Below are 25,230 nucleotides of genomic sequence, written 5' to 3'. Positions count from 1 at the left end.
GTAGTATTCACATTACCCACCTAGATTCATATATTCCTAGTAGCACCTACATAACATTGTTTTATCTCTAGACTAGAACTCCTCATAGAAGAGGAATAATTGTTTCTTCCACAAGCACTCACACAGCATGCAACAAGGAGACTCCCAGAAGATTGGTGGCAGAGCTGTGAGGTTTTCTGAGTCCCAGCCATGTTCACTGGGACACCTTACACCCCACAAACTCTGCAGCTCATCATGTAGGATCCACAGCAATGAGCAAAAGATCTGTTCTTGTCTTCTAAAAGGCCCTACTTGAAGTCCAGAGTAGCTTCTGTGATGGAAAAGCCAGCTTGAATGTATGCTGGCACAAAGTGCAGGTAGAATTTAACTCCTGCTGATTCTCAACAGGGACCAAGAGGGACTGAAGACTGTCCAGTATCAAAATCAATACTGAGGATGCAGCTGAGAATGCAGCTACATTAGAGCAGAATAAAGATTTTTAACTGATTTTGACAACGTTAAAATTATCTTCAGAAGGGAGGAAGGAGGGAGATTTTTCTTTGGACTAATTCTTGAAGTTGAGAATTTAGGCAGCTACAGAAGAAGGTCTTGTTAAATTCCCACAGTTCCAACTAATGAGCGAGAGTTAAAGAGGATAATGACTGCTTAGCCAACCTCTCGTGCAGAGCTCACTTTCCTGCTAGGCTGACTCAGAACAGCAAGGCACCACGAAAGGTGCTGCTGCAGGGACAGTTACAATGGAGCCATGTGATTCCTACAACCAATTTACTCTGTGGGAAAATCCCAATCCTGTAACTGCTATTCTTTCCCGGAGCCTTGTTTTACTTTTCTTTGCCACAGCAGGGGTAACTTTACCCTCTCAATTACTTCGCTGAAGCTCTGTCTGTGAAGATCGGGAGAATGTGGCTGGGGAAGGGGAAATGGATGCTATCACTGCATCACACAGAAAGGTTCCCTTGCTGATTGAACCATCTTTTCTTCCATGAGACCAATTTAATTTTCGCAGTGATGCATTTATAGGCTGACTCCTAGAGATGTTTAAGAGAGCAGGTAAACCAATTCAGCTGGCTGCGTAAGTAGGTTATTTGCATCAATTTTTTTTTATATTTTCTTTCATTGAGACAAAAAGAAATTCACCTGGCTAAAAACATTCCTTCCAGCTAATCAGGAGTGCTGGATTCACAGAAGTGGAGGAAAAACATATCTCCCATTTTCTCAGTAGCTCAGGCGTTTGTACAGTAGCCCCAGAATAAGGGAAATTCAAATCTATTCCTTCTCCTCTGTCTGGGATTTTCCCTGCACTTATCCTTATGCTTTAGCCACTATTTTGTAAGATATTACTATAGCATGCAAACTTTATTTAAATTTTGTACTTCATAGAAATAAGAATATTTGTATGAATAAAACAATGAAAAATGTTGGCTTTGCTTCAAGCTCCATTACATCTGGCCCAAAGCTTAGTAGTTAGAAGGAGTAATGTAATTGCTTTTGTGGGTTTAGATGGTTGGTTTGGGTTCTGTGCTTTGTTTGGTTTTGTTCTGTTTTGGTTTTGGAGGAAGCATTTGTCTCATATTAATATCAGGAAATTCTAGGTATGTGCCAGTATGATCTACTATAGAGGTCTTTCTTGCCACCTACCTGCTGGAGTGCAAACAGTGAGATATGTTTATCTCATCTCAGAAGAGGTCTTTACTCACTAGGGTAGAGCACCACACTCCTCTGACGTTTAATGAATGCTGAATGCACAGCAGAATGGCTCTGAAACTGTAAACCAGTGCTTAAGCCAGTCCTGGGAAATGAGTGAAAGCTACAATCTTCATGATGTAAGTAAAGTGGAAATGTCAGTAAGGGGTGTTGTAGTAGAATCAGTAGACGCTCACTGCTATCTAACAATATTTCTCAGCGTCCCAGATAAATCTGGCATTCATTGTACTCTACTTCCAGTCATAAGTGTGGACAACTCTACCCTGATGCCAATCCTTCTGTACCTCGGAGCATTTTAAATTTTTTTTATTCACACTTCCGAGCTAATAAAAAAATGCCACTACTAATGAGCACTACAGGTGCACAGATTACCTTGTACATCCAGACAGTACTGTATAAACACCACAATTCAAGGGCAAGATGACTCTTTCCTTCAGGCATCTTGATCATGAGCAGTTTAAGCTGTGCAGGTTTTCCAGTGGTTCGCTTGCTGACTAGACTGCACAGTTACTCAGGACTTTCCTATGTTATGTACAAGACTCTCACACATTGTGGGGTGAATATCTTCAGCACCCTTCAGTGTCAGATGGACTCAGACATCCCTGAGGTACTCAGTAAGATATATCCACACAGCTATAGAATTAGACTGGATATAGGAATACATATGTATAATGACTTCATCATGTATAATACATTCAGTACTTGAGAGGTTTATTCAAATGTCTAATTTTTATTTTTCAAAAGATTTCAATTACAATGGTACAGAATATGGAATAGATGCAAAATATACTAATGCTTTTAGCTGAAGACAAAAGTGGCTTATAAAAGATACGTGGCAGGAAGCATTAACAACCATGCAATTTGAGCATTGTACAGGAATGCTTGCAGCAGCAGTATAATTGTTTTTCTAGGTTTTTTTGGTCTCCATACTGGCTTGCAGAGTTAATCTCCATATGACTTTTTTTTCTGAATTCAAGTAAATAACAGAAAAAAACAAGGCTCTAGATGTACTCAGTGATTTTACTCATTTCTTTGTCTAATTGTGAGAGGAGGATGGGCTATAGGAATACGTAATATGCTGAAAGTTGATCCAAAGCTGTTTTGCTACTACTTGCTGGTTAAAGAATAGAATGCCACCATTTCCTGATTAGGAAAGAATAACAACAATCATAATAGAAGAAAACATTTCTTTCACCCACCAAATAGCCCAAATATTACTGAATGCTGTCCTTTTCATTGTGATAAACAGAGAAAGCCCTTTCATTGTTTAATTCACAGCAATTGAAATCAAGAGAAGATATATCATAGAATCATAGAATCAGCAAGGTTGGAAAAGACCTCCAAGATCATCCAGTCCAAATGTCCAGCTATCATCAGTATTTCCCCATTAAACCATGTCCCTTAGTAGAGCATCTAAACACTTCTTGAACACCTCCAGGGACAGTGACTCCACTCATCTCACTACATAGTTTGGTACAGAGGTAGGTGCATGGTGCATTAACAGCCTTAGGCATGTCTTGCATTCTATTTCTTCATCCCCACCTCGTTTTTTATTTTTTTTTCCAAAGCCTTTTTTTCCATGTCTTTCTATTTTGCAGTAACCTCAAAATCTAATTTATTATTTTTATGAGTTTAATTTTCACATTCAGAGGGTTTTTCTCTTCTTCACGGCTTTTGAGAAACCAAGGCTGAAAATTAACAAGTCAGTGAATGGCTAGCTGTATGTATGTGAATATTCCTCAGTATCAGAGAAATCAAGCTTTAATCAAGCCCCAGAAATTCATCTCCGAACTTTACAACTTACTTAACCAGCAAGTGACATTTTTAACACCAACAATTTACTCGCCTTTACACTTTCTCTGAAATGTTATTGACAAAGGTTAATTATTTTTTCTTAAAAGCAGAAGACTTACAGGTAATTGACATAGCATTCCTTTGGAGAAAAATTATGACTGCAAAGTTCTCTAGAACATCAGTTCATCAGATGTAGATCTGTCCTACACATGGTCACTTTCTTCTGCTGGCTGCCCCTCCACCACAGTCATAGGAATAGAGATAGGAATCAGGGATGAATTTCCAAGGTATCTTTGCTTACAGGAAACAAAACACAAGTTGCTGTTTGCTTGACTGGAATATGAACAGATCTGACCAAGCAATTTTCATTATTAGGACTTGACTTCTGGCTACTTTTTGTGTTTGTGTGGGACTGTGTGGCACACCAGGTTTTTGATTTTGAGTCCAGTACTCCTGGAAAGCCAGGGCCTGAGCACTTGGAAACAGGAAAGTAGTTTCTCATGTGTTAGTCAAAAAAACCCTAGTGAAGATACAGATTTGGACTTTGAAGACTGAACCAGAGATTAATACAGAAATATTCAAAAAGAAAAAGGGCCCTGACTAGTGGGCAGTTCCAAGTGAACAAAGAACAAACAAGAATTATTTTGATATCTGCTATGTATTTGTACTATTAAATTGAAAGGGACAGAGTGCACTAACATATTTTGAATTCAATTCAGATTCACTTCTGAAAAAAATTTGAAACTAAAGTATCAAAATAGTTTTCCCCAAAACCTTCACACCTTAAACTTTTCTTTCTCTCTTTTGACTCCATTTAATTATTTTGAGGAAAGTTTACAGATAGCTTTTGTTGCCTCCTACCTGAATTTTGATGACCATAAATAGTAGGAGCGAAGATGGGAATGGTCTCTCCTGAAGATTTTGAAGATGCTCTGTGGATACTGATGTTTGTGTTTTGTATTTTTTTTGCTTAGATCATTGCTTGCTTTTAAAAAGGAGCTCTTCCACTGGAGATATTCTCAATTCAACGGGCAAATAAATCAACTGTAAAAACTTTTCTTAATATGAGTCATTATACACAGGCAGCTGCCAGTGTGAGAGTTTGTTGCTGTCAATTAGGATGCAGGGACTGCACCTCACCATCTGAATACATGAAGCTCCCAAACTCAACATGAGCCAACTTCGATTAAATTTTTTACAACTTTCAGAATGATAACATTTGGGCTAAACAGCCATTCAGTTAGCCAGATTTTAATAGAATTCACCTTGCCATACTTACAAATGCCCATCACAAAGACAGACTGTCAACATTGTTACATTTTTTCCTTAAATTTGGATGGCTGAACAGTTTTAGGAGCTATTTCTGAATACAGTGCTTCACTCCTTTTCCTGTCTGAACACAGCTCTGGTGAGATGCTGCTCCGCTCCCAAGCAGAGATATAAATAATTGCAAGCATATCCAGAATATTCAACATTTCTTAAAGCAATAAGTTGAAATTCATGGGGGAAACCATGATTACATGATTCCCTTATGCCCTCCAAATCAAAATGAACATATAATGATAAAACATTGATTCTTTGGCTATCCTTTCTGTAAATGCTCCCTTGTTTTCCACCCTGTTTTTTTTTTTTTGTTGTTGTTTGTTTGTTTTTGTTTGTTTTTGTTTTTTTTTCTTTTCCCAGGTGAAAAATCCTGGTCTCAAGTTTTGGATATTTGTTGACACGTGCTATTGCCCTGTATATGGTGGACTGAGTGGGACAACAGACAGTACCCAAGACTCAAGGACATCAGCAATTCACAAAGCAACAAAATGATGGTTTCCATCTTGTGCTCCACTCCTTTCCTAGCAGTTGCTAACTCTCTGCTTGTTGAGTTCTCATCTACTGAAACACATGGACTGATTACCGTGCTTGTCTTTTACCTGAGATCATTTGCCTTAATGCTGCAGCATTTTCACACTGAAGAACAGATTGGCAGGTTGCCAGAAAACAGAGAAATTTTGAGTATGTAGATCCAGTGAATGTGAAGCTAGCGGCAATCCTGTAAGTCTTGCAACAAGGGAAGTGTAGACCTATGAAACCCACTGAAAATATTTGACTTGCATATAACAATGTTAACAATTTTAGGCGAACCAACCGCAGATACAAAGGTTTGCATACTGGGATGAACAAACATATCTCATATTAAAGCAGTTTGTGTGATGTCCTGCCTGTCAGGTGACTTGGAAACCCTGGAGAACAGGCACATGCCACACTGTGTGCAAATGGTCAGTGGACTGTGCGCTTCTGCCCCTGCACCATAAAGACCCCTTCAGTGCTGGTAAACAGAATACGAAGCTTAATGAAGTAGATGCTGCAAGCTGACAGGAGTTGTTGGAAAGGGATAGAGGGAAACCAGAGCAATCACAGGCAGAATTGGCAGAAGAGGTGGCTGGCTATTAGGCAGAGGGAAATAGAGTGTAGCTGAGCATTCGCTGTGGCCAGCTGGTGAGAACAGAAACAGAGCACAAGGAAGTAGTAAAAATGAAAAACTCAGGCAGGACAGAGTGTATTGGAGAAAACCAAGTAGCTCTTGAAGAAGTTACATTCAGAATTAAAGAACAAAACAAAACAAAGAAACAGAAAAACAAAAGAAAACCAAGCCTGCCAATACTGTGTATTGTCACTAAGACGGTGAGACAAAGAAACTCCCATGGCCTCCATATTATGTAAGTATGAGAAGTGAAAGCTTCTCTAGGAACAAAGGAGAAACATGAAACATAGGGGAAAAAAAATGCATTTACAGAAGACCACTGGGCCTGAATTCTATCTGTTGTGCATTTTATTATCTGTTACATAAAAGTGAATTTAACGTTCTGCTGAACAAATAGCAATGTGCATCAGCATAAACTACCATGCACTTCAGAAATTATTGCATTTTCCTCTTCAATTGAAAGTTCCAGTCCTTCCAAGATGTTTTTTTTTCCTAGAAAGCTCTGCAGCCTGCTAACAAAAAAATCATTAAAAACAACATAATTTAAAACTTGGCATTTTTGTGCAATGCAATGCCCTGCTGAAGCTGGTGGAAGCCTTCCTTGGTGCAGGATTAGAAAACTTCAGACTGATAAATTTGTTGGAGGTTTTGGAAGAGAAAGTTAATTCTTTGGGAGAGATGTTCTCTTGGCTCCTGAGATTTAACTATTTAACTTTATAAAAAACACTCCTCTTGCTGATTCATATTATTTCACTGTAGGAATCCACATGCCCTTATCTTGCTTTTTTACTGATTTGAAGAGATGGTGTGGCAGCGCGTGTGTGTATGCATGAAACAAAATGGATTATGAATTTGAAAATTGCCAATTATGTTGCATCACACAGCTCAGAGCACTGGCACAATGATGAACCACAATCCAGATTTTTCAGCTTAAATGGCTTTACATTCAAGCAAGCAAATTAACCATAAAATAAAGGAGGGGGGGGTACGAAATATCCCAAGAAAGAATAAACTGCAGATAATAAGCACCAATCTGGTGTTGAATGCAGCCCAAGATACCAATTGTTTTAAGTCACGACAAAGACAGCTGAATGCTCATCTTGTGGATATAGAGCATGGATGATTGCTTGCCATGAGTATCTTCTCTCACAAATAACAGTTTTTTCGCTCTTAATTTTCTGCTAAATTGGAAGCTAACTGCTTCCCACATTGTCGTCGGAGCACCTGCAGCTGTGCTGGATTTCTGCGCACCATTTCTTTTAGGTAAAACAGCACTCCACTTCCTTGAGCTCATCATTATGTTTATGTCTTCCTTTCATTGCACTGCCGCACTAATGATTCAGGCAGGCTGGTCAGTCATTAAGTGACAAGCAAATGATACCATATGCAACGTGTGACTAATCGGTCTGAACAAATGAAATCACAGACTTGCTTTTCCCATCATTCATTTCACAAACAGTAGCAATGTGGTGCACAGCAGGTAGTTCAGTTAAAACCAGCCTTGTAAAACAAATTTCCTGCAGCCGTTTAAGTGTGCTGTGATAGATTCGATGCTTTAGCATGTAGATGATGCCCAGGGGAACTACGGATGGTTTGGGCAAAGGGAAGTAGGGAGGAGGAGAAATGCTCGGTACATACATTACAGTAATTAAAGGTTTAGTTGTCTTATTGGTTTGGGCATTTTGTTTGTATGGATCACAGAAAAAACTACTGGATTACCAACCCCAAAACATACGTAACATACAAAATGCTTATCAAGAGAGAACGTAGCTCTTTAAATCAGTTCCCTTAAGATGCATATTTTGTGCACATCTAAGCAAACCGACTAGTTATAGTGGGAAGGTAGCGTGACCTTTGTGTTTGCCAAGAAAGGGCAGTCACAAAGCTCTAGAGAAGTTATATTTCGTTTTTTTTCTTACTGAAACACCATCCACAATCTTGCTTTCCCCAATTCAAGACCTGCAGTGTTATATGAATGTGAGTCAAAGAGATGCCCTGTTGTCAAATCTGCCATTGGGCTCCTCATAAATATCCAAAGAACAGATCAGACAAAACCTAGTGTGGTACATTAAAACAAACAACAACATAAACCTGTAAATACCAACAAGAAAAGATAAGAGCAGCTAGAATTGATCAAGGAAGAAAAGTAGCCCAATATTTTCCTCATTAGTAGGACCTGAAGTAGATGAGGGCATCATGACAGGTCAAATTTATGATGCTTCCTTCTAAAATTCTTCTTCTCCCAAGGCATTTTTAGTTCAGGGACTTTGGGGGGCACTCATCCTGTTTCTATGCATTTAACATAATCAATTTCGCTCTCATGAATGTGCCTTTATGGGATGGTGATAATAAACAAGCAGTCAAAGACATTAGTGGGATCTGAAGTGGAAGATCATGTAGAGTATAGAGAGCGACTGGTTTTCGCAGTTGGGATATTTGGAATGATTTAACAAGGACTGTGGGGGACTGCACTGGAGGCCTGACGTAAGACAAATCTAACATCAAAAAAAGTCTAGCCATTACTTATTTTTGTGTTTTTGTTTTGTTTTGTTTTTTTAAAAACACTATAGGGAGATATGTGACTGTCAGTCTTCCACAGGAATTTAAAATACTATGGCATCAATGACATACATCATCACATGCCTAAGAGTAGCCAAGGACCTTTGTTTATATTGTATCACGGTTACTGGCTTATAACAGCATCCACAGCATCAACGTGAGCTAAAAACCTACTGATTTGGTTCTGTTCATTAACACCACTCCAGCACTAGAATATCCACATGGTACCCAGGTAGCACAGTCTGCAAAGATGCCTTTTAGGAATCAAACATTTTTGAAAGTTTTTGGTTTTTTTCCCCCCTCAGGGGCACTGTTTGTTGTTTAAGTAATTGAAATAATGAGAAATAAATACACAGCCTATCCCTACTGTATCTTCTTCCTTCCCATGCCATAATCCAGGAGCTCCTTTCACAGGATGTTTCACTCAGACTTTTTGTCTTTGGAGAAAATAAAGGCATTCATACCCCAATTTACAACACATGGGATTTCTCAGGGAGCCACATACCATTCAATATAGCTCAGTGCTTACCTAAATGTCTAGATAAATGTGTGTTTATTGTTACCTACTCCAGGACATTTTTCCATATCCTGCAGCTCTGAAGAGTCTTTTAATTCATGAATAAGTACAGTTAAAGAACAGTAAATGATAAAGTGTGGGACAGCACAGCATACAAATGAAAAAAATCTTCCTAGTTATTGCAAACTGAAAACCAATACTCACATATTTCCTAGCGACTTTTGTTTCCTTCTCTGATTTCTTTTAAATACTGCCATTAAAAAAATAAATAAAATAAAAATAACAAAGGAAGATGCCCCCTGTGGCTTTCTGTCAGATACTATCTTATTTGTATATGGCTTTTTTTGAGGTTTAATTACTCCCTTTGTTGTTCTTTTCCTCTCCGTTACAGAACAAGTCTCCAGATTGTTCCGTGATCTTTGTATCTATGCAGATTAGATGTGGAAATTAAGGCAACTTGCATCAGCTACATAATTAAGTGCATAAAGAAGTCTTCCACATTTTTGTTTTGCTCTTACTAACAAACACATAAAATTGGATACACTTGGGGTTTTTAGGGTTCAAACAAATATTTTCTGGGAAAGCCCTACCAAAATCACATTGTCTTAGCAAATAATGAATTGCAGTTTTAACAGTAAAGCTTTCAGCCTTTCCTATCTCACCCTTCGTGCCTGTTTGGCATTATTCTTTCTGCCCTTCCACCTACTTTAATAAGATACGTAACTGTCACCACTTATTACTTATGACTCACTTTGCACTGGCATCCTTGAAGCACTCTGTACAACGCCGAGGTTATAAGCAAGAAGGTGAAAAAGGAAGAGTACAGACTGTACACCTGGGATGAGGGGTGTCACATCACTTACTTCCTAACTGTTACAAAGCCTGCAACACTCACAGAGGTTTTTTAGGAGGAACACAGATCTGCTGTTGCACGCTTTGTCATGAAGTTACTAATGGTCTAATTCTGTACACAAGCGAGAGTGGGGAAAGCCCATGGGTTGACGGACCTCTCTTACTCCATGCTCTCTTCCTACACGAGGAGGCTTAAGGGTGAAAATTAGCCTGGCTGACTCAAGAAAGGTTCTTCTCCTATGGCAATTTCATCAGGAAGGTTGGCTTTGGCCTCATCCAGCCAGCCAGAAATATGTTTGGATGAAAAGGTGCCTTCCTCAACATGATAATAACGAGGATTTGAAGCAATCGTCAGAAAGATTTTATAAAGAATCCCCTCAGTGGGAATAGAGATGAAAAACTCTTGTTCTTTCTAATCATTTGCCCACTTTGATCACAGGCTGCTCGGGACACAATCTGATTCTGCACAAAGGAAAGAGATTTCAATGCCAGCAGTCCCCAAATGCAGGTCTGTAACCACCGAACACAGCCCCACTTCTTTTAACATTTCTCATCATGAAAGGGCAACGCATTCTGCTCTGCTCACATTAGAGGGTGGGAGAGTTCACAAAAAAATTACCAGAAAGATATTATTTATTTTTTTTAGTACCACAATCGCCAGCTGCTTGTGTCGATACAACTCAGCCACCAGTCACAGCCCACATTCTTGCCCAAGGAGCCCCTCAGGCTCAGGTACCTCACGGAGGAAACAACATAAAGGAAAACCAGAAAAGTTCTGGCACAGACTTAAATCCCAGGAAGACTCCATCTCTGTCTGATGCACAGCTCACCTCTATTTCACTCCCACGCCATACCAAGGGTCTCATCATCATCACATTTCTAAACCACTAATGAGCAGCTCAGCACTGTGCCCAAGATAGATACATTCTGGAGCTGCTCTTCTCCCCAAACAGCAGCAGGGTGAAAGAGTGTGGCATCACCATGAGGGCAGTGAGGAGCTCCAGTGTTTCCAAGTTCCTTGTGCAGCACAACATGAATTTGGAAAGGCCATTTAGAAACCGATGAAAAGAAACGAATTCATTAATATGACCAAGTTCTTTTTTCCATCCTTTATGCCACTTTTCAATCTCCTCAGGCCTTCCTCAGGATAATGGACAACAACTTCCCTTAAGTTTTCCTTCTTGTTACCAATATCTCACATTGCCAACACTCCAATTTACCCATCTGTTCTCTTCACTCAGCACGCCACTCTTGAAATGCTCTCTGTATGCTGATGTCTGCTCTGGACTTGGGTTTCCCAAGACATTTTAGCCTAGTTTTCTAAAGAAAGGAGATTGATGATACTTTTCTTTAGCAAATTTTTTACTCTGGTGCATTAAAAATGAATCATGGTACATTACAAGGAGCAGATACTTGTTTAGTTTGATTCTTTTATCCCTTGAAGATGTAGACAATTTATATATTGCAGTGAAATTCAAGTATCATATCATTCATATCTCAGTATCTGATTAAGAAAAATCAGATATATCTAGTGAAAACAGTAATAACCAAAATATTGCTGCATCTTCCTGCTACTGATGCCCATCATTTGCAGAGTAGCAGGTTGGATCCAAAAGCATGTAGCAGTATTGGTCCTGCATTAAATATAGAAAATAAATCACCAGAAATTTGCCTGGGCAAGTTTTGTGGAAATGGGCAGAAGATAGGGTAAGCAAGGAAAACTGCCTTCAAAATTAGAAAAGACTGTAAAATATCTTTCTATTTCCTCCTATTTAGAAAATGTCTTATCCATGCTTTCCCCTCCCCCAGAAATGCCCTCTCTTTTTTTTCCCCTCTCCTGACATCCTTTAATTAATGCTCTTTTTTGGTGACACTGCACACAATGTGTTGTGTGCAGGAGTGGATGCCGACCCCTGCTGAGTGATCAGGACCCCCACAGCGCACAAAACAAAAAGCCCCAGCATCTAACCACGCTGGCTTCTATGAATAGATCATCCTTTCTTTACTAAGATATGCAAGTGCCTGTGCACTGGATCAGGAGAGGAGAGACATACATCTCAGCATAAACATAGAATATATCAGGGAAATTTCAGAAAGTGATATAGCAACTATGAGCTAAGCATTCTGACAAGTGCATGGCAGAAGTGACATTAGAGGAACATGGTGGTCTCTGCATCTCTCCCTACTGAGCCTACATGCTCAGTGCAGCTGAAGGCTGACTGGTGGCAAAGATGCTGGACTGAGGCTCAGGATGCACAAGCTCAACTCCTAATTGTCCTACACTCCTGTCCCCTTGGCCACCTCCAGTCCACAGGACTTTGTATACCTTGGGCTGAAGTTGCCACATAAACACAGAAGGAGCTTGGAGCAGAGGGGCAAGAGCCCCGGCTCCTCTTGCCTCTGCCCAGCACACAGCCAAGAGCTTATCACAATGCAGAGTCTGGCTCCCTCTTGTGCTCCATCCTTTTAATGAATTAATTTGGGAAATATGAAGCAGAGGAGTATTTTGAGCCAGTGGTCTGTCAGCACCTCTAGCATAGGATTGGGGCCCTCATACATACTGTGAGCTTGAAACACTTCAGGTAAGAAACTCAGCTTCCCATTCATTTGGATAAGCATGCTTTTAGATAGAAAAAATAAAAATAAAAAGAATTTGAATAAGAATGCTGAAAAGGTTCTAACATTTCTAACATTTTTACAAAAGCCTTTCCTTTTTCACTGAGCTGCAGCTAGCGACCTGTCAACATGGGGCACGTCTGTACTGCCTGGTAGCAAAGCCACTTCTCTGTAGGGACAGCTGCTTCAGAGGATACACCAGCAGCTCTCTGCCAGCATCCAGGTCAGGAATTTCCGAGGCAGAAGCCTGAAATGGCAGGACATGGCATTTCTGGTGTTTTACAGAAGGTGTCATTGTTGTGCAGCTCCATTTGACAAACTCCATCTGACTACTACAACACTCAGCAAGACTGTTCCGAAAATAAGCCTTTCTCCTTCTCATTCAGGCACAGGCTGTCCCATATTAAGCTCAAGATTAAATATTTCCTTCTGTAGGATTTAAGTATACGTATAGACAAACTCTGCAGACTACTTCTCTGTTTCCTTGCAAAGAAGATTCATCAAGCATGTGTAATCCTACAAAATGTAACTTTACATTTCTGCAATAAAAGCAAATCTGCTTTAAAAAGAACGTTGGAGCCAGCATGACCCTCATTACAGCACAGTACCTGCAGTCTTTTGCCATGTCCAACACACTGTGCTCAGGAGAGCTTTTATCACAGCACAGGTGCAGGGAGTACAGAGGCTATTGAAAATAAATTTGGGACACCTTTCGCAGCTGCCAGGAACCTGGCCACCTCTATTCAGAGACATCACACCAGTTAACAAAGATACCCCAAATATCATTCCTCTCTCAAGAATGCCCTACTTTTTGCTCATAGTATGAGAGTAGGAAACACTGTTAATGTATAAAACTAGCAAGAGCCTAAAATAGCTACTGCAGTTGAAGGGAAGGGCATGGGAAGCCAAATGCCTTTGTCTTACAGTGATGCTATATGCTCCCGTTTCAGTCATAATGCCCTAAAGTCATCTTTGCCACCACTGTTGCAGTAACAATGTGAGGCTGTACTTTTGTTCCAGCATGTGTGCTTCAGATGAACTACAAGTATGACAATGCCACTTCCCCAAATCAAATTCTGCCATGGTCACTCAGCTCATACATAAATCATTTCTTGACTCTATGTGCTCAGAAAACAAATTGAAAAGCCAGGACATAGGGGGAAAAAAAAGAGAAAAGTGATGCAAAGACTACCTTTCCTTAGAGAGAAATATATCATTCTACACCAACACTCCACTACCGAGTGGAGAAGGAGAAAAGCCTGATCAAGTTGCCTGCCAGAACTAAGAATACTTGTGCTCGTTTGCACTTGAATTAGGGAAACAGTAAATAATGATCCACATGGTTTTCAGATGTGGTGCTTACATGGGACCTCTTAAGAATCAGAGGTGAGTGAGTGCCTGTTTCTTTTGGCAGTGCACCTTTGTTGTATGTTATGCTCTCCTCCATATGAGAGGGGGCGAGTAATAAACAAGTATCATCTATTTTGGGGTCTACTTTTGAAACAGTAGAAGCAGCTAAAATGTACTGCCAACTCCCAACAAGTGGGAACTTCAACATCGAAAGCATCCAAAGTCCTCTTCTAAACACAGAAGCCCCTAGATGGCACTGCAGGATTTTCTTCCACTCGGCAGCACTAAGGGCTAATTGAAAAGAGATAGGTTCTTATAGGTTCTTCTTTCGTTTGTTTGTTTATTTGTCTGGTTTTTTACACGACAGAGAGGGAAGACGAGACAAAAAGGAAAAGAAAAGCAAACAAAACCATGCTCTACCCAGACATCAGTTCAAATTATTTCAGATTTGTTTCATTTTACTACTTGAAATCAAGGCAGGAAACTATCTTATCCAATTCTTATCCAATTTGCTCCAGCTAGAAATGTCTTTTTATTGGTTAAAAGCAAGTCCAAAATGTCTTTGTACTGAAACACATCTGCACTGCTATCAGCTTTGTGTAATAGCAGTCCTCCCTCAGATTGGAGCCTTTTTGATACAATCAAATTGTATTGTCTTCTTTGGACAGACAAGATTTAGGGCTTTTGGGAGCCCTTAAAGCACTTTGCTTACACTCCTTAAGTGAACTTCAGAAAAGATGCTGTAAGGTAGTCCAGCATTGGTCTCTGCACTGCAAAATATCCAGCAGAGAAACAGGACTGATGTTCAGCTTCTTGTCCCCTGAGCTGCTCTCTTTTCCAGGACATAGAAAGCATGGAAGGAAGCAAAAAAGATGCACACAGCCCAGTTACACATCTAAAATGACACTGGTGTTCTACTGGTATTCATCGGGTAGGAGTGGGGCAACAATAGCATTTGAGTATCAGCCTCACACACAGCGCTCACAAATGGTCAACAAGATAACCTGAGATAACAAGAGATGATTCATCCTCTTTGCAGGGTGCAAAAGGCAAGGCTGAAAAAAGGCAGGAGGAAAGCATTATGATGTGAAACAAAAGAACATCAGTAATGACTTGCCTGCAGAGCTGAAAGCAGGAACTAGATCATGACCCTGAATCCATGCCATATCTCCACGAGCCATTAAACCTCCAGCATGAAAGGCAAGTTGTGCTAACAGTGCCTTGCTCCAGCGTGCCCCCACACTGGTTCCTATGACCTGCAACTCTTCCACCAGATACAAGCAAACACAGTGTTGGACTGGAGCTGGCTCCATGCCACCATAGGGGGCTGAGGAGCAGTGCTGCTGTGTGACTCCTTCTCATCTCTCCACAGGCATATAATTATTTCTGAGGCCTTCATTACACTTTCAGATTTGGTTGAATGAGTCTCCAGTACTAGAAAGTTAACAAGGGATAAGACAGGGCAAGCATGTGAGGCATTTTTTCTTTAGAAACTATGCTTAAAATGCTTCCTCTTCTCCCTCAATTGTATGAGCAGCAAATTCTTGCTCCCACAAGCACTACGGGTTACTCCAGATGTGACTGCTTCATAAGGGAGAATAAAGCTCAAAAGCAGGATTAAGTCTCATGGTTCCCTCTTCTGCCAATCATCTGATGGCACAGTCCTGTGCACAAGACAGGACATGATTTTCTAGGCCCAGTTATCTGCCTTTCAGTCACAGTGTGCTCTTGCTTGCACCCAGCCTGAGATATTACAAGCTAAGGATACAAAAGTAACCCTCTTTTCAACCTCTTCCAACAAAGGTATTCACAGAAGAAAATAAAACCACTGCACTATATGCTAATAAAAGCCAAACCAGTAAGATCTACTGTTTCTGCAGAACAGGAGACCCAGGGAGCAAAGTGTTGCTAATGGCAGGCCACTAAGAGAGATGCTGAGGCTCAGACTGGGACCATGTCTACAGCGTGCAGAAACAGGCCCCAGAAAGAGGGGACTCCTTCCCTGCCAAGGAGCATTGCTTAAGCAACCATGGGACATGGAAGTGGGTTTGGAGAAGGAGCAGTTGTGGAGAGCTCATCAGCCAGGCCAGACAATGTAGATGTCTGAGGGGAAGATCTATGCCATCCCTGAAAGTATTTAAGAGATGTGCTGACAGGGCACATGGTTCAGAGTTGAACTTGGAAGTGTTCAGTGAATGGTTGGATTTGACAATCTTAAGGGTCTTTTCCAGTTAGCATTTTTCCTTGCTTATGGGTCCACTAAATGAACAAGAGTTATCGACACTTCTTTTAACTGCTGTTCATAAGCGCTGTTCTTCCTGAGTCCAGAGAGGAGCATTTGTTAACAGTACCAGTTGCCATCCCAGGCTGAACAGTGAGTATCACAGTGACCACAGTCACAATAGCACAGTGATTTGTGTCCCCAAATTGAACTCTGGGGAGACCCCATAATGAGCTGAATGCCTTAAGGGGTAGGGTAAAGCAGAGTTAGTGAGTTGTGTATGTGTTTGAAATGAAGGGTTATTACACAGAATAGTTTCGCCCTGGATGACAACCTCTCCCAGGTTTGTGATCTGGCTGATCATGCAAACTCAGGACCAGTGCATCACACTTCTTTGTAGTTACATGATACACACACACGATAAAACCACAGCACTGCTAGTACCCAAGTTCCCCCAGAATCTGATTAATATGCTGGAAGATGGAGGAATTCAGATTTTCCCAGGGTCCCTACAACCTGCAGCTATCACAATCAACAGCAGAGATGGCTGTCCTTTCCAAATCTCACTTCTTTTAGTAGTCGCTGGCTTTCAGCCAGCAGCTTATAACACAAGTGATTTCTAAATGCTCCACTGTTTTATATATCTGCAGCTTCCCTGTGATGCCACATGCTAGCTTCAGAAGGTTGGCCCCAGCTATGCTCAGTCCCTCACCCAGCTGGGTACATAGAGGTACTAAAGATACATGGAATTCAGTGCATCATGCCCAGGCTTGAAGAGGTGACACACAATGGCACAGGGATTGCAGATCTGCCCCACAGCACCTACCACAGGTGCAGAAGTGTGCATGCTCTAGAGGACACAGTCCAGCAGAACTGTGCATCCTGCCAGAGCAGCAGTGACACCTGAAAGATCTCAACCTGCAGCAACCCATTTTCCTTTCATAGCATGATTCATTTGCTGCACATTGTATTTGGGATCAATGCTTAGCACTGCTACACAGGACAGTTTAACCTCCTCTTGTTCAAAGGTCAGGTGAATACAGCTGCAAACCACCACGAAGAGAACAAGGTGCATGTGTTCAACAGCACCTCCTGGAGAAAATCTGCCACTCTTCCCCACAAAACCACTACTTAGATGAAACACCGAATTCAGCATCACACTATTAGCCCAGCAGGCAGGGAATTTGCTTGCTTTTGTCAAATGCTCACAGATAACTCTGTGGCATTTTTGGAGAAGCTGCCCTGGGCCAAATGCTCACGCTGCAGCCAGCAGCTTTGGATGAGACGCTGACTCTGGGGACTACTGACAGCTGAGGAGGCAGCGGTCTTTATTCCCATCAGCATCTGTCCTAAGTGAATGTGCCCTCTCATCATAAAAGCTGGAAACTAAATCCAGGGGGAAATGTACAAAAAGGCTGAACAGATAATCCCATCAGTCGACTTAAATGGGAATCTGAGTCAACAAATCTAATAAACTGGGGTCAGTGGACCACACAGATGACAGAGGAGCCTCTCCTGGCTGCATTATACCCCACAGTCTCTTGAGGTTGCACTGGAAGTCTTGATGCAATAAACTGACACATGACTTCACCACTAGATGTCAATGGTATCTGAATTTCTGAAAGGGAAGCTACTGCTAGGAGCAGGTTAGCTGCAGGAAAAGCTTGTTCCAGCTGGCAGCAGCTTTTACTGGAAGCAACCATGCCAACTAAGCCCTCTGCTTGATCAAAATGCTGATCTGCTCCTCGCAGAGATGCTTCCTTCAAGAATCCTGTCTGTCTTCATAAAAAGACAGCAGTGGCAGCTTCTTGTCCAGTTCTTGTTGGAAAATGATCGCCACCTTTGCCATGCTGGTATCACTCAGCACCCTCAGAAAACCTTAGCATCTAGCCCTGGATTTCTGTCATTCGCTCTTGCATGAAGCCAGAGTCTTCTGGAGTCACTCAGAGCACTGAGTCCACATTTACAAAATCCACACTTACAAAAAAGCACAAAATTAAATTTAATTAAGTAAACTGCCTTACATTCTTCAGCAGAAACTATTTAAAATTAATTACTTCACTTAAAATGAAGTAAATCTCATCCAAATAAACACTGAGATAAGAGTATGAAAGTGAGTTGTAGACTATTTCAGACTCGTTCAAATCATTCCCAGTTGAGCTCTATGACTCTCTGGCAGTTCCTACCAACACATCATCAACTCACAGTTGGTCTCCAACCAACAGTCAGTAGGCAACACAACTTTAAATCGTCTTCCTGAATGAAAGAGGGGGAGACGCTCTTAGCAACAGTAGCTGGATTTGTTTTGAGAGTTTTCCCAAGGTGCCTGACATAACCTGAAGACTTGAAACTTCCAAGAGATTTATGACTGAAGAACCATCACCCAGAAGCACTGAGCCAAATCCCTCAGTGAAGTTTTGCAGAAGGAAACTGGGGGGGTTCCAGCTGTCAGCAAGTTGAACATGATCCAGCAGTGTGCCCTGGCAGCCCAAAGGGCCAACCATATCCTGGGGTGCCCAGGGCCAGCACTGCCACCAGGTGAGGGGAAGAATGGCCCTGCTCTGCATGCCTCACCTCCAGCACTGCATGCAGGTTGGGTGCCATGATACAGGAAGGACCTAAAACTATTAGAGAGCGTCTGAAGGAGACAAAGATGATGAAGATGATTGTCAAGAGGTTAATGTGCATGAGGAAGGAGCAGCTGAGGTGCTTTGATCTGTTCAGCCCAGGGCAGAGGAGCTGAGGGGAGGCCTCATGGCAGCTGCAGCTCTCACAGGCAGCACTGAGCTCTACTCTATGACATCAACAGGACCCAAGGGAACAGAATGGAGCTGTGAATCAGGTGGGGGTTTAGAAAAAGGCTTGTCACCAGGGAGCAGTGCCCATGGCACCGAGCTGCTAGAGTTCAAGGTGCATTTGGACAACAATTTTTTCTAGATCTGAGTCACCCCTACTTAGGTTTCCTGGTAAATTCCCCTCCAGCAAAGCACAGCTCTGTGCTTTCAAGCCATCTGTCACAGCTGGTGGTACTTCTCTCAAGAGGCACTTTACCACTTAGGTTAAATGGATGAGCTGTGCCAGCGTCACTTCCTCAAGCTCAGTAATGCTACCAAAATGATTTCCCTGCAGAGGCAGCTCTTCCCATCACTCTGGACAGGGAAGGACTTGCACTTTAGGAAAGAGCGACTGCAGGAGAACAGGAGAAAAACCCAAACTGCTTACATTTTAGAAGCCCTGAAAACTCCACACAGCTTTTGGTACAAGACAAAAAGAAAACATTGTTCTAAACATTGTGCAGTGAAGATATCCTATCTCCTTCCAGAGCCATCATTTAAACCTACTAAGGGAGGTTCTGAACAATTGTCCTTGGGTATTCTGTAAGTCATTTGGTTCTGCTAAAAGAAATCTTCATACCTTGCTCATTTTAGACACATACTTCTTTAAAACGTAGAAGGAAAAGTAAGTTTGGCTTATGCTACCAAATTATAATCTGAACTAAATTGATCCAGCATTTTTAGCACCCCAGAACTGCTCTCATTACTTACTAGAGATGATAGCTGAAACTTCACTGGAAGACACTGTAGACACCAGGAGTACAGCCAGCCCACACAAAAAGAACAACAGCTCCTACTTACATGTGAGCCCAACACTCTATATATGCAGGTACAACCAATCAGACCCAAGGAGAGCACATAAAGGAAGTGTTTCCCCCCTCAGTTGCTGGATTTATGTGACAGCTCTCCTCTTTCCCAATTTCTCCTTCCCCCACTTTTTTTTTTTTTGAGGATCTTACATATTTCCTCTCTGTTGTGGGTTTTTGTTGTTGTTGTGTTTGTTTGTTTGTTTTGTTTTGTTTTTATTTTTTAAGTGGGCAGGTAAGGACAAGGATTGCCTTTACCCTGAGGATTCCCACTGGGGAAGTGGGACTTGGAAAGAGTCAGCAGCACCCTTCAGATCTGCTTGCCAAGGCTTTCAAGATGATGCCCCTTGCTTGTTCCTCCTGCTTTCTTGAGCTTGGCTTTGCATGTACTCAGCTGCCCTTCCCGTGGCAGAAGAGAGCATGACCCAGGGCATGTGCCCAGTGTGGCAGGAAAAATTGCTGAGATATGGAACAGCAAATATCGAGGAGGATTTTCTCAGGCTGAGCTCTCTCTTATATAGAGAGGAAGGAATCACTTCTGCATAGGACAGAGCAATTGCCTCGTGGAAGTCAGCCCTGCTTTGCACAGAGGGCTGTGCAGTGCCCCAGCAAATTCCCCACTCACTTCCTTGTGCCTTCCCACAGCTGTAAGCACCCATTCTCAGCCCTACACATTTCCATGGTTCCAATGGGATGGAAGAAGAGGCCTTTTGTGCAAAATTACCTGTTTGCGTGCAGCTACACAGGGCTTGAAGTAACTCCTAACTGAGGTTAGGAAATACTCCCTAGGCCTTCTGAGGTGATTCGAAGGGAGAAATTATCTCATGGGAGGGACTGCGATCAACAGGTGGGAGCACAAAGTCTTCAGCACAGCCGGGCCTGGAAAAGGATGCCTGGCCATAAAGTATCATTAGACAACATTATAGAGCTGTGTCAACATTCTGAGCTTGCATCGTCTTAATTATTCCAGTTAAAATTCATCCTCCCTGCTGCAGACAGCCGAGAGAAGACGGGAAAATGCAGCAGCACCAGCAAGGACAGCTGAAGCAAGGGGAAAGCATTTCCTGTCCTCACTAAGAGGATCGAGTGCTGATAAGCAGACTCTGGGGGATTGGAAGACAGGTTTACTCCTTCTCCCACAGGGACTTCTCACAGTAACTCCAGGCCCCTCTCAGTGCAGTGATGATAAGGCACAGCTGAGACCCCATTAACATCTCTGCTTCTGAAACTACCTAGAATGTATCAGCATTAGCAAGTCCCACCCATTGGAGCAGTGCTTTGAGTGGGATCAGGCTCCTGATATATGCTGCATTCCCCTTGCAAGTGCCATGAGGGGTTTCAGGACTGCATGATGGAAAGTGTGAGTATGAAATACATCAGTGACGAACAATAAGGGTGAGTGAGAGGCAGGAAGGCACAGAGCCCAGCTTCATTAGTCTTTATATTTTGAAAAGCAATATTAAAAAACACTGGAAAATGCAAGATAAACGTAACAGTTGCTTTTACAAGTTTTAACCTTGTATTGCTTGGCCATTTTGACATATAAATTATTGCTTACTAGCTCTCATAAATACACAATACAATTAATATGTACAGAGGCAGACAAGCATGTAAGATGAAAAGGAAAACATTGGCGACGTTGATTCTGGTAAATCAGATTATTTCATACATACTGAGTCCCATAGCGGTGGATAACTACTAGCTGTAGTCCCTGAGAAGTTAGGTAAACACCTTGGTTTGGGATTTGCTATTTTATTACTCTTAATGCAAGCTGACAGCATTATGGCACTCAGAGAGAACGTAACAAGCAGGTGTTCTTCCTCAGCCCACTGACTTCATCCCAGTACTTCTTAACGGTGTAACACAATGACAATAAATAGGCTATGCAAATAAATATTACTCTGCTGAAATGTTTACTATTTACATCTTTTTGTATCAGTTTACAGCCACATCTTATTGTTCCCAATACCCTCCTTTTTTTTTTTTCTTTTTTCTTTTTTTTTTTTTAAACCAGTGTCATGCAAATGGAGTTAACTTCTGTCTCAGATGGGGCTAGAATTAAATGTGTCATGGAAGCTTTTTCCTTTGTTTTGTCTAATTATTCCTCCTAGCTACTGATGCAAATAGGCCGAGTACCTAACCACAAGTGTCTCAGAACATTCCTGAATTTTATCCACATAACATAAGAGAGGGAAGAATGACTTAAAACTCACAGTATTACCTGTGCTGGGCACTGGCAGAGACTGTGGGGCCCCCATCTCATTCACAGGGTTTACTCCTCATTCGCCAACCACCCTTCAAAGTGCCTGCCTGACTGCAGCTCAGCTCTGCGATACTTCAGTTGCTGAAGAAAGACTCTGTTTGTTACAGATTATCTCTAGATTTACATTATTTGCCTTTCTTTTAAGGTAACAGTCGGAAGATCCATCTTTTCAATGTGAGATTGATGCACCAAAGTTGGGCCTTCAGACCATAACATTATATTCAAATAAGAAAGGCCACTATGAAAATTAGTTCATCAAGTTATAAATAGCCCAGATAGCCTTAACACAGATATTGTGCTTAGTGCAGGCTGTGTGACTTCAAACTGGTTTTCTGCCAGTTTGTTGGGCTGACAGCATCCCAATTCAGTGTAGAGTTGCAGTGTGCAGAAAGCCAATACCCAACCTGGCCTATAGCCCAGTGGTGCAGCATTACCCAGCCACTTACTTCAGCCAGTGAGGTGCCTTCAGGTTGGCTTCAGCACACCTTCCAATCAATGCCTGAGCAGTCACTTTTTTTTCTTTCCCTCTTCTTTAATTTCCTTCATTTACCTCTGGCACTCTGCTGCTTCATCAGCAGTAACCACCGCAGCTATCACAGAGCTGAATGCAGTGAACCATGGTACTTTCTTATGCTCCCTCTTCCACATGTTTCAATAAAACAATTTGTGGAGTAGAGTATTGTATGAGCTAGTGCATGCAGTCAGGTCCAAGCTCTTAAAAATAATGCCACATAATGAGTTTTCACAAGGGGGAGCTCAAAAACCAGCAAACAAAGCAACTAATACATCAGGGTGGGGATTCAGGGAGTGCTGTAGCCAGAGGAAGAATTGCAACAAAACAAGAAGCAAACACAACCCATGGTTTGTGTTCTTACACTGCAAAAGGAGCCCAGTGCAGCTAGTGTCCTCATCTGAACAGTTTTGGTCTGTTTGCACAAAAGAGTTATTTACAGCATCTGCAGTCACATCTACAGAAGAACATAGCAAATTTTTACTCCATGGCCAGCAAGAGTTTATTTCTTTTGTTCTTTTCACTGGGTAAAAAGAAGATTTTTTTTCTAAAAACAAAAAATCATATAGGATTTGATAATAACAAAGTACAAGCAAATACATTTCTGAAACATCTGTTTCCTTTACAATAGATCTATACAATATTTCACAGATGGGAAAACTGAATGCGTTCTACAGATTCCCCCACAGACTACCTGTTAAAGCTGTTCTTTAATCCCTTTAAACCAGAGATAAAACTACGATGAAGAGCGTGCTACTTCAGAAGACCCACATTTCAGTAAAGCAGCATCTTCTTGGAAGTCTTCCTTGTGTGGAACACATGCAATAGTGAAAGGCAAAGCAGTGCAATGCATCCAACTCCCTGCTTTGCAAAGGGACTGTTACTACAAGTCTGTGTACAAACCAGTGCCAGAGTAGCACGCTGCCTATTGCCTGTGGCATACACCAGATTATTTTGGGGTAACTTCTTCATACTGAAAAACAGAGCTGTGGTGATAGTGGTGCTTAGGCTTAGGTCAGTCATAGATAGGACATTACAAATGCCATCTCGGTATGTGCTCAGAACTACTTTTAGCTATGTGAAATCGAAAAGGACCCTAATACTGAGAGCCTGCTGTGTATGCAGGTGGTTCCCCAGTATCCTGTAAGGGGTACCCAGCTGCTCTTTAGAAACTGGAAGTGTGTGCAAGTGAGGTGACATTTTGCCTGCTGGAATAGAATATTTCCAGAAGATTCATTAGGAATGTGGTGAGCCTAGGCATTGCCTTGGAATAGATACAGAAGAGGCTGTAATCCAAGATGATAAAAAAAGCTCCTGCTATGACAGTTTATTACACATTGTTTGCAGGAGCTGATACTAAATCTGAGATAACTGAAAAGGAAGAAATTAATGTATTTTTGGCGTACAAACAATTGTGTCCAGGAACTGCAACAGAAGTGGATTGGCTCTGATAGTGTATCCTACAACGCAGATGCTTGAGGGGCCAGAACAGTATCAACTCTTTAGTTCTGGCCTCCAGATCATGACAGGCTCTTGAGTTTCACCTGGTGCACTGCCTTTTTGTGTTTCCATTCCTGGTTGTCTGTACTTATCTCAAACAAGCTGCTCCGGTGGACTCAGGGGAGCTGCATGGATTGCACAGTATTTTTGGCAACCTTGAATTAGCAAGGTACGTACTGTGGTGAACTGAGAATCCCCTTGCTGTATGTTGCTTGTGGAAATGTTTTGCTGCTGTGACACGACGCTTCCTTTCTTTCTAATACTGGCAGAATCTGCACTGAAAGCTACACTGGACCAAACAGTATTTTCACAGAAACCAAGCTCCTGAGCTCAAAGAATGCTGCTCCGTTTGGTGACAAGTGGGGATGGCACCAAGCTTGCCCTGCAGCTCTGCGAGCAGCTCCTTTGCTTGCTCTGCCTGATTTTCCTGTGCATGTTGTGTGAGCTACTGATAAAACTCAGTAAACTGTTCTCATATAGGGAAGCAACATGCTTAGCATAAACATTCACTTAATTCAAAGTGCTGCAGTTACAAGGTATACGAAGCTGTGTACGCTCACGCTCGCGGCTCTATCCTGTGAGAAAGCTCGAAGAGAGCTTGCTGGTTGTCGATGACGTGCAGGTGGTGGATGTATGGCTTCAGTTCATGATGTTCTTTCGAAGGAACTTCACTGCCTACAAAACAGAGAAAGAGAATGGGTCAGAAAGCCGACCCTTGCCTGTTTTTCATTTCTGTGAGCCGCCATAGCCACCTCCAAGCCCCCAGCATGCCACCACAGTGGCTCAGAAGACAGCTGTTCTTTCATGGGTACTTGAAAGGCAAGAGGAGTTGGCTGTACAACTCACACTCGAAGGGTGGCTTGAATAGCACATACTTTCTGCTACAGTTGTTGTGCCCAGCACTAGCCTGGGGAACTCTCTGCCTGTGAAACCTTCCAGCAGTGCTGGTGACCAGCAGAAACGGAGCAGGAAGAGCTACATCCACTGCTGAGACCCACTGAGCCAGGCAAACGAAACGATGAGATACACTGCCCTCTGCTGCCGACTGCTGACAGGCTGCCAAAGGTTGAAGAGCTCTGCTCTAGTCCATTAATAGTATTACCATCAATTAAAGAAGAAAATGCTCAAGACTCCCAGAACCAATCAGCTTAACCCACACACTCCCTCCCTCTCTTTTGTTTCATTATCATCCTTTTTCCCATGCTCTCCAGCTACACCAACAGCTTTCCA

General features: G+C 42.0%; 1 protein-coding gene across 3 annotated transcripts in view; it reads right to left on the bottom strand.

The window, feature by feature from the left end:
- Positions 1-21,149: 21,149 nt before the first annotated feature.
- RAPGEF5 (Rap guanine nucleotide exchange factor 5) overlaps positions 21,150-25,230 on the bottom strand; it is a 151,656-nt gene continuing 147,575 nt past the window's right edge. For all 3 annotated transcript variants that reach the window (XM_042888225.1, XM_042888226.1, XM_042888227.1), the window contains one exon: positions 21,150-24,675. In XM_042888225.1, coding sequence (XP_042744159.1) covers positions 24,557-24,675 — 119 coding nt within the window. In that variant the 3' untranslated portion in view covers positions 21,150-24,556. The remainder of the gene's footprint in view (positions 24,676-25,230) is intronic.

Source organism: Lagopus leucura, unplaced genomic scaffold (genome assembly GCF_019238085.1).
Source record: "Lagopus leucura isolate 7727_CA_CO unplaced genomic scaffold, USGS_WTPT01 Super-Scaffold_100157, whole genome shotgun sequence".
Lineage (NCBI taxonomy): Eukaryota > Metazoa > Chordata > Aves > Galliformes > Phasianidae > Lagopus > Lagopus leucura.
This window is presented reverse-complemented; position numbering and strand designations above follow the sequence as displayed.